Consider the following 10201-nt stretch of genomic DNA (forward strand, 5'->3'; position numbering starts at 1 on the left):
CATTTCACTCAGAGGCAAATAATTAACCATCGATTCTAAATATCAGACAGTGTTTGTGGGAGGCCTCTGGATGGAGATGAATAGGAAGGGTTTAGAGGGATATGGGCCAAGTGCTGGCAAATGGAACTAGGATACCTGGTCGGCATGGATGATTCGGGCCGAAGGGTCTGTTTCCGTGCTGTACATCTCGATGACCCCAGATGTACGAGAATGGGATCTTACTCTACCACAATGACCAGGCCAGCCTCCACTTCGAACAAGCCACCAAAGGCCACTGCCTGGAGCAGCAGGGACTGAAAGGGTTAAGTATAGGCCTGGATACAGGCAGCAGGAAAGGAGACACTGACATCGAGCAAATGTCAGCATCCGTGCAGGTGAAGTGGGGAGAACAGGCAAATAAGAATGAGGGATATAGACAGGGTTAATGGGAGTTGTCTTTTCCCAAGGATGGGGAATCTCAAGACTGGGGGCAAATTTTTAGGTTGAGAGGAGAGAGATTAAAAAAAGACATGGGAGCAATTTTCTTTTTAACACGGAGGGTGGTTGGTGTGTGGAATGAACTTCCAGAGGAAGTGTTGGACGTGGATACAGTTACAACATTTGAAAGTCGTTTGGAACAGTACGTGAATTGGAAAGGTTTGGAAGGATATGGGCCAAGTGCAGACATGTGGAACTGGTTTAGTTTGGGATTATGCTTGGTGTGGACTAGTTGACCGAAAGGTCTGTTTCTGTGCTGTATGTATGCAGAAACTCAGAGTTTCAGTTATGGCTGTAGTGTTTGCTATAACAATCAACAGTGCCCTAATTATTGTCAGGAATGTAAAATCTTTTAATGTGCTGCTTTAACTTGCAATTGGCTTTGCAGTCAATGTTATAAAGCTGCAGTGAGTGCTAATTTGTTATTTTAGCAAACATTAGACTGCTGATTGCATTGTCTTGTTGTGACTGCTCATGTCTTCCTTTGTCCAGGTTCGTGTTATCTCACCTGTCAACAGGTGCCTGCTTTAACCCACTTCTCCCATCTTCCCCTCTTTCAAAACCTGTCCGGTATCGCACTGTTACATCTATTGTCACTTCCCCCAGGGTAAAGCACTTTGCTAATCATTTGAGGTGGTGGGGGGTGGGGGCGGGGGTAACGTGTAGGGAGAGAAATTGGAGTGAAAGTTTGCTTAGTTAAAACAACTTGAAATCTGGCCCTCGAGCTCTGTGGAGGGAAGTTTGTCTGATGTTGAAATCGCTGAACGTTTTCACACAGACAAGATTCATTTCAAGTGAAGCCCTGTCCTATTCTGATTTTTATTTATAAGGTGTTTGACTGACTCTTGAGCAAGAGCTCGCAGAATGATTACAGAATGCTTCAGGCAATGTGTCCATGTTGACAGTGTAAATAAATCACTGGGGTTTTTTTTTCTCTCTGTCTCTTCACCATCCCCCTCTCGAAATAACACACCAGCTCACGGGGGAATGGACTGACGATAAGGGAGAAACTGAACCATCAACATTTTGCCTGGGCCACGTCGGCACCAATCAGTGTGGGCCCTGGGTGGAGTTATGTAACTGATCCCTAGGGAGACAGGTGTATAAGTAGGAGGTGCAAGGTGCCAACACTTTAATAGTTACTTTAATTGCTGCAACAGAGTCTGCAGGTTGATTCAACATTGCCTGACCTGAAAGAGATTATGAGTTCATTTGACCTGCAAACGCAGTCACCCCCTCGATGCAGTCCCCAGTTCCCCAGCATCGGTCAGGAGCCCCCAGAGTTGAACATCTTCTGTGAAAACTTCTTCCACCAGCAGAACGCCCAGCGGCCGTCCAACTATGACATCGAGGATTACGGCTCATCCAGCAACCCCTACCTCTGGCTGAACGGGCCCCCCATGAACCCCTCGTCATACTTGCCCGGATCCAACGGCAGCCCCTTCATCCCGCAGTCCTACGGGATGCCCAGGCAGTTCATCCCCAACAGCGGCAGCCTGGGGGGCTCGGACCTGGGCTGGCTCTCCATCCCCAACCAGGAGGAGCTGCTGAAGCTGGTGAGGCCTCCATACTCCTACTCGGCTCTGATCGCCATGGCGATCCACGGAGCGCCGGACAAGAGGCTGACCCTCAGCCAAATCTATCAGTATGTGGCTGACAACTTCCCCTTCTACAACAAGAGTAAAGCCGGCTGGCAGAACTCCATCCGGCACAATCTCTCCCTCAACGACTGCTTCAAGAAAGTACCCAGAGATGAGGATGACCCAGGTAAGTCACCTTTTTGGTTTTGAAGTCGGTTTATGTCGCTCTCGGTAATAAAGATGTACAGCACGGAAACAGGCCCTTCGGTCCAACTTGTCCATGCCAACCAGATCTCCTAACCTAATATAGTCCCATTTGCCAGCACCCAGTCCATATCCCTCTAAACCTCATATACCCGTCCAGATGCCTTTTAACTGCTGTATTTGTACCACCCTCCACCACCGCCTCTGGCAGCTCATTCCATACACGTACCACCCTCTGTGTGAAAAAGTTGCCCCTTAGGTCCGTTTAATATCTTTCCCCTCTCACCCTAAACCTTTCCCCTCTAGTTCTGGACTCCTCCACCCCAGGGAAAAGTCCTTGTCTATTTATCCTATCCCCTCATGATTTTATAAACCTCTATAAGGTCACCCCTCAGCCTCTGACCCTCCAGGGAAAACAGCCCCAGCCTATTCAGTCTCTCCCTGTAGCTCAAATCCTCCAACCCTGGCAACATCCTTGTAAATCCTTTCTGAACCTTTTCAAGATTCACAACATCTTTCCGAGAGGAAGGAGACCAGAATTGCGTGCAATATTCCAACAGTGGCCTAACCAATGTCCTGCACAGCCGCAACATGACCTCCCAACTCCTGTACTCAATACTCTGACCAATAAAGGAAAGCATACCAAACGCCTTCTTCACTATCCTATCTACCTGCGACTCCATTTTCTGAACCCTTTCAAGTTTCACAACATCCTTCCGATAGGAGAGAGACCAGAATTGCAGATAATATTCCAAAAGTGGTCTAACCAATGTCCTGTACAGCTGCAACATGACCTCCCAACTCCTGTACTCAATACTCTGACCAATAAAGGAATATGTTATTGATCTGTGACTTGTGAAAGCAACATTGGCCACACCTTCATTGTTCAGCACCAGCCTTTCACAGGCAAGAACTTGATTGAAGTGTAATGGCACGACACTGAGTTTATTGGTGTCTCTGACGTGCTGGTGGTCAATGCTTTAGAACGATGTCACACCCATGAATGTCACAGTAATATTGCTGCTTCCTAAGGAGACTGTTTCACCTTGTATTCTACGTGAAGTGGCCCAGGTGCTGAAGGGTCAAACTTCTCAGTGCAGAGCACCACCAAGGGGAAGTGGGGTGAGGAGCTGAGGTTAGAGTGGGAGTTTGGACAGCATTGAGCTTTGGGCTTTAATGTACCACTGGGCTGGGTGAGGAAAGGAAAGGCAGAGGGAAGTGAGGGCTTTTTTTTTAACATTTTGACACGTTTGAGGTTCTGGAAAAGTATGTCGAGACTTTCATGTTGAGCCCATGGGCGGAGAGAGATTGGCTTAAGGAACAGGCGCATGTTTACAACAGCACGTTAACCAGGAAGGGGGACAATGTTTGCTGTGGAAGTGTTCAGACTGAGGGAAGCCATTCCGGAATTGGAAATGGATTTCTGTGCTTTTTTTCTCCTTAGGCCTGACCCAGTTCACTGCCTCTTGATGCCTCACGGTGTGTATTTTTCTCTCTCTCTCTCTCTTGCCTCCCCCTCTCACGTCTTGCAGGGAAGGGAAACTACTGGACCCTGGATCCCAACTGCGAGAAAATGTTTGACAACGGAAACTTCCGGCGCAAGAGGAAGAGGAAGTCCGACCCCAACGCCTCCACCGCCGGTCTCGGAGCCGAGAAATCGGATGACGGCCCCCACAAGGCCCCCCTGAGTCCCGGAATCCCGGACCCCTCCTCCGCCCGGACAGGCACGTCTCCAGACAAGAAGTCTCCGGCTCCCGTCTCGGCTCCCTGCCTCAGCAACTTCATTTCCAGCATGTCCACATACAACAACCCGCCAGGCGGGAGGCAGGCTCCTCTCGGACTGGTCAGTGACACTTCCCAGAGAATGGGGCAGGGCATGATGGGGTTCAGCTCCTACCCACCCTCCGGCAACATCCTGGGCCAGTCCGGCTCGGAATGGAGCGACCCGGGAACGTCAAACCATTACGGTTACTCATCAGTCCTGAACCAGTTCAACAATCACTTCTACAACAGCCTCAACGCCAACAGCCTGTTGTACCCCAGGGAAGGTACAGAAGTGTGAGTGGAAGATGTGCACAATGAAGGATTGATGTGAAAAATTAATAATTACGGCAACAGAAAAAAAAATCCATTTGATGCTAAGTAGTTTATTTATGAGAAAACATTTCGTGAGCATTGTATTCCAGTATTTTAACTCTATAATTGGTTTAAGAGGATACTTGTGTCACTTAAAACCAATCATCTTGAAGCTTGGGGAGAATAGGTATATATTGTGGTGTCTCAGGAGACTCTATAAAGTTTGGACTGAGGTTCCGATTAACTAACACAAACGTTAATGAGACCAGGAGGCACAGGAGCAGAGCAGCCTATTGACTTTGTCCCACCATTCAATGAGATCATGATAATCCTCAACTCCATTTCCTTGCCTTTACCCCTTTCTGAACAGAAACCTGTCTATTCTTGAGTAGACTTCACAGCCCTCTGCGGTGAAGAATTAATGGAGCCTTTCCAAACCTGTGGGCCCACAATATTCAAGCAGAGCCCCTGACCATCGGAGTAGGAGTTGGGATGGGATTTGAGGGTTACATTTCCCAGGCCGAACAGGCCTCCCTTGGACACTGGGTCAAAGTTCACAGGCCACTTTAAACCAACACTTTCTGAACCCATCCCAACAAGGTAGCCTCAGATGGGGTGGCACTATGGCTCAGTAGTTAGCACTGCTGCCTCACAGCACCAGGGAGCCAGGTTCGATTCCAGCCTCGGGTGACTGTCTGTGTGGAGTTTGCACATTCCCTCTGTGTCTGTATGGGTTTCCACAGGGTCCTCCGGTTTCCTCCCACAGTACAAAGATGTGCAGGTTAGGGTGGATTGGCCACGCTAAATTGCCCGTAGATTCCAGGGCTGTGCAGGTTAGGGTGGATTGGCCGTGCTAAATTGCCCGTAGATTCCAGGGCTGTGCAGGTTAGGGTGGATTGGCCGTGCTAAATTGTCCCGTGGTGTCCAGGGCTGTGCAGGTTAGGGTGGATTGGCCGTGCTAAATTGCCCAGGGATGTGTAGGTTAGGTGGATTAGCAATGATAAGTGTGTGGTTGTGGGGATAGGGTAGCGTGGTGGGTCTGAGTGCATATGTGATGGACCAATTGGCCTGCTTCCACACTGTAAGGACTCTATAACTGGAAGATTGAAGAAACTCCCACAGGCTGTAGGCTGCTCTGAGGTCTGACTTAGCGGCAGTCAGGTGAAATAGGATCTGCAGCATAGGCAGGCACTTTCAAAAATCATCTTCAATTGACCTCTGCCTCTGAACTGGGAATGAGTGAAGCTCATTCTCTACCCCCCCCCCCAGTCACTATCCAGTAACTATCTGTTAGAAAGCATGCGGGCTTTGGCTGGTGACCAAGAAACAGGTTTCTCTCAGCGTGATGATCTTCATGGTTGATAAACCTGACAAGTTCTCTCCCTCCCTTTGCAACGAACGGGAAGAGTAGAAAGTCGTCATAGTACAGGGTAGAGAGGAGAAGGGTACTGCTAAAGATCCAGCATTATCAATAATTTCATGCGTGCATTTCCATTCTGACATTCAGTCTACAGCAGTTACTTGAACAGGAAGATTTGAGTCAATATAATAATCGTCTATTATGTGTTGTAAGATATTTAAAGTGAGTTCAGTAGGTGTGACAGCTAAGTGGCATCTAGTTGTTACAAATTTCAAACAATTGTCCATGACTTTCATCAAGCTGATTACTGTGTTTCATTGTGGTTTGTAATTTGTACATTTTTTTCTGACATTCATTTCTCCGCGTTGTAAAAGGTTACCTCAAAGGAAAAAGGGATGTCAATTCACAATAAAATTCTCTTGGAAAAGAGTTAGTTTCTTTCCTCTCTCTTGTCACCACGATCGAAGGGAATTGCATCTCTGAATTTTTAAGAAATTTCTCATCAGGCCAGTGCACATCAGACTGAGGGCTTTTGGTGCCAATAAATGGAGCAGTTTCGCTTCAAGCACCCTAGGGTCACTGTCAAGCACTTATCAATAGAGAGGTGTTTGGAAGGAACAGGATTTAACTCTCTAAACACAGGGAGAAGGTGAGGACTGCAGATGCTGGAGATCAGTCAAACGTGTGGTGCTGGAAAAGCACAGCCCATCAGGCAGCATCCTGATGAAGAGTTTATGTGCAAAACATCGACTCTCCTGCTCTTTGGATGCTGCCTGACGGGCTGTGCTTTTCCAGCACCACACTTTGTGACTCTCTGGACACTAGCCCGTCAAATACTCCTAAAGTAACTGACTTTACATTCCGCTTATATATCCTGTGCCTGTGCGCTTCCCCCCACGTCGCCTGATGAAAAAGCAGCACTCCGCAAGCTTGGATTTTAAATAAACAAGTTGGACTATAGACTGGTGTTGTGTGACTTCTGACTTATTCCTAGGGAAAGTACAACACAGGTTTGGTACAGAATTAAGCTGCCTTTACACTGTACAGTACTAATGAATAGAGCTGACAAATCACAGAGCATAGCTCCCTCTATAGTATCACAGCAAACATAGAGTCAATGAAATGTACAGCACAGAAACAGACCCTTTGGTCCAACCCGTCCATGCTGACCAAATATCCCAACCCAATCTAGTCCCACCTGCCAGCACCCGGCCCATATCCTTCCCCACCCCCCAGGGTGGGAAACAGCAGTGGTTGCATGCAGAGTAAAGCTACCCTGTTCCATTGAAGAAAGAGACAAGACGTGTTTGCATTCCCAACTGCGCTTGTGACCAGCGAATATCTGAAAGGAAACACTTTTTTGAGGTGCTGTCACTGTTGTTATGCAGAAAAATGTAGCTGCCAAATATAGCTCCTACAAACTGCAAGCTGATTATAAGATAATCTGACTTTGTGACTATGATAGAGGGGCAAAACATTAGCCATGATATCAGTCCTTGCCTTATGTGGGAATCATGCACTGGGATCTCTTATATGTTATGCACGTACATTTATAACATACGTATTATCCCATCATTGAGAGTGCATACAGAGCTTCATTAAGTACCACATCTGAAAGATTCACAGACAGTTGTTCAATATAAAACTCACTAAAATCTGCCACGCAGTATATCGTAACTCCAGTGTTCATTATCACATTCCTAAAATAAGCTAATAGTATGTTTTTCAAGTATTTACAAGCATGTTGCCAGGGTTGGAGGGCTTGAGCTATAGGGACAGGTTGAAATAGGCCTGGACTATTTTCCCTGGAGCGTCGGAGGCTGAGGGGTGACCTTATAGAGGTTTATAAAATCATGAAGGACATGGATAGGGTGGGGGAGTAGGGAGGGGAGTCCATAACTAGAGGCCATAGGTTTTAATTGAGAGGGGAAAGACTTAAAAGGGACTGAAGGGACAACTTTTTCACACAGAGGGTGGTGCATGTATAGAATGAGCTGCCAGAGGATGTGGTGGAGGCTGGTATAATTACAACAGTTTAGAGGTATCTGGATGGGTCCATGAATAGGAAGGGTTTAAGGGATAAGGGCCAAATGCTGACCAATGGGACTAGTTTAGCTTAGGATATCTGGTTGGCATGGACAAGTTGCACAGACAGTTCTGTTTTCATGCTGAACATCTCAATGATCCTACGATATTGCAGCATTTTCATAAGCTGTGATTCACCATCATGAGAATTTCAATGGAAACTGTTGAAAATCATTGAACATCAGACTCTTATAGCCAGATAAAAATCTAACCCCATATTCCAGGGAGCATTGATCTCTGTATGAAACAGTAGCCTTTACCTCATCACAAAACATTAGTTCAAACCAAGAACAGTTGGAGTAAGTAAAAAATAATCGAAGAGATCCATTCTTATCTGAGGCTAGTTAAACACTATTTTAGAAATGATAGATTTGATTTCAGTTGGTCAGCGATGCTGTCACTGGCTGGCCAGTATTTACAACCCATCTCCAGGTGCCCTGGCAAGGCTGGTATTCTGCTATCTTCCTGTACCACAGCAGTCCATGTGTGAGACTTACAATATTCTCAGGGAGGGAGCGCCAGTGACAGTGTAGGAGCAGTGACATATTTCCAAGTCAGGATGGTGAGTGTGTTGAGGGGAATGTGCAGATAGCGGTGTTCCCAAATATCTATTCTCCTTGTCCTTCGAAACGGAACTGGTCATGGGTTTTTACTGTGCTGACAAAGGGCCCCTGGTGGGAAGAAAGGACTGCAGATGCTGGAGATCAGAGACGAAGAGTGTGGTGCTGAAAAGCGCAGCAGGTCAGGCAGCACCTGAGGAGCAGGAGAATCAATGTTCCGGGCAGAAGCTCTTCTTCAGGAATGAATGATGGAGAGCTCATGCTCAAATCGTCGATTCTCCTGCTCCTCAGATGCTGCCTGACCTGCTGTGCTTTTCCAGCATGACACTTCTTGGCTAATGACCATTGGTGAGTTTCTGGAACATAACTTGTAGATAGTACACACTGCTGCTACTGAGCCTTGATGGCAGAGGGAGTGGATGCTTGTGGATATAGTGTCAGTTAGACCAGCCACTTGTCCTGGATGATGTCAAGCTTCTTGAGTGTTGTTGAAGCTGCACTTAACCAGGCAAATATACTATCACACTCCTGACTGGTCAATGGTAAACAGACTTTGGGGAGTCAGTTGGTGAGTTATTTGCCGAAGAGTTCATAACCTCTGCGCAATTCTTGTGGCTACAGTGATTACATGGTGAGTCCAGTCAGTCTCTCATCAATGGCAACCTCCCAGGATGTTAATAGGGAAAAGTCAGTGATGGCAACACCATTGAATGTCAAGGATAGGAGCGACATGTGATGCAAATGTTATTTGCTATTTGTCAGACATGTTACATTTTTATAAGGACTATTTCAACGTGTAGGAAGTCATAAATGGTGCTGAATATTGCGCAATCATCTCTGAATATTCCCACTTTTGACTTGATGATGGAGGGAAGGTCGTTGATGAAGCAGCTGAAGATGGTTAGGCCTAGGACACTACCCTGAGGGACTCCTGCAGAGGTGTCCTGGAGCTGAGATGACTGTGGACGGCACGGTCGCACAGTGGTTAGCACTGCTGTCTCACAGCGCCTGAGACCTGGGTTCAACTCCCGCCTCAGGTGACTGACTGTGTGGAGTTTGCACATTCTCCCCATGTCTGCGTGGGTTTGCTCCGGTTTCCTCCCACAGTCCAAAGATGTGTGGGTCAGGTGAATTGGCCATGCTAAATTGCCCGTAGTGTTAGGTAAGAGGTAAATGTAGGGGTATGGGTGGGTTGTGCTTTGGTGGGTCAGTGTGGACTTGTTGGGCTGAAGGGCCTGTTTCCACACTGTAAGTAATCTAATCTAACATCCACAACCATCTCCCTTCATGCCAGGTATGTCTCCAACCATCGGAGAATTTTCTTTTTTTTTTAAATGCAATTTATAGAATGTAAGCATTGCTGCCTAGGCCCAGAATTTATTGCCCATCTTTAATTACCCAGAGGGCAGTTAAGAGTTAGCCACATTGCTGTGGGTCTGGAGTCACATGTAGGCCAGACCAGGTGAGGATGGTAGTTTCCTTCCCTAAAGGGCATTAGTGACCCAGATGGGATTTTAACCAACAATTCACAATGGATTCATGGTCATCATTAAGCTCTTCCACATATTTTCATTGATTTCAAATTCTATCATCTGCCCTAGCAGGATTTGAACCAGGTCCCCAAAACATTGCCTGGGCCAGTGGCTTAACATTCCAGCCATAACACCATTAGTTCATCACCTCCCCAGAGCTGTTTCCCATTGACTGGAATTTTGCTAGGGCTCCTTGCTGTCACATTCAGTCAAGTGTGACTTTGATGTTAAGGACAGTCCCTCTCCTCTCCCCTCCTCTCTGGAATCCAGGCCTTTGGTCCATGTTTTGAACCAAGGCTGTAATGAGGTCAGGAGCTGTGGAGAACC

The 10201-nt window shown here is 47.0% G+C and overlaps 1 protein-coding gene across 1 annotated transcript; it reads left to right on the plus strand.

Moving 5' to 3' along the window:
- Positions 1-1594: 1594 nt before the first annotated feature.
- On the plus strand, positions 1595-6126 carry LOC132823333 (forkhead box protein I1-ema-like). Its single transcript, XM_060837029.1, has 2 exons — positions 1595-2244; positions 3794-6126. Exons 1-2 carry the CDS (start codon positions 1680-1682, stop codon positions 4321-4323), a joined length of 1095 nt encoding a protein of 364 aa, XP_060693012.1. The 5' UTR covers positions 1595-1679; the 3' UTR covers positions 4324-6126.
- Positions 6127-10201: the final 4075 nt, after the last annotated feature.

This window comes from Hemiscyllium ocellatum, chromosome 16 (genome assembly GCF_020745735.1).
Source record: "Hemiscyllium ocellatum isolate sHemOce1 chromosome 16, sHemOce1.pat.X.cur, whole genome shotgun sequence".
Classification (NCBI taxonomy): domain Eukaryota; kingdom Metazoa; phylum Chordata; class Chondrichthyes; order Orectolobiformes; family Hemiscylliidae; genus Hemiscyllium; species Hemiscyllium ocellatum.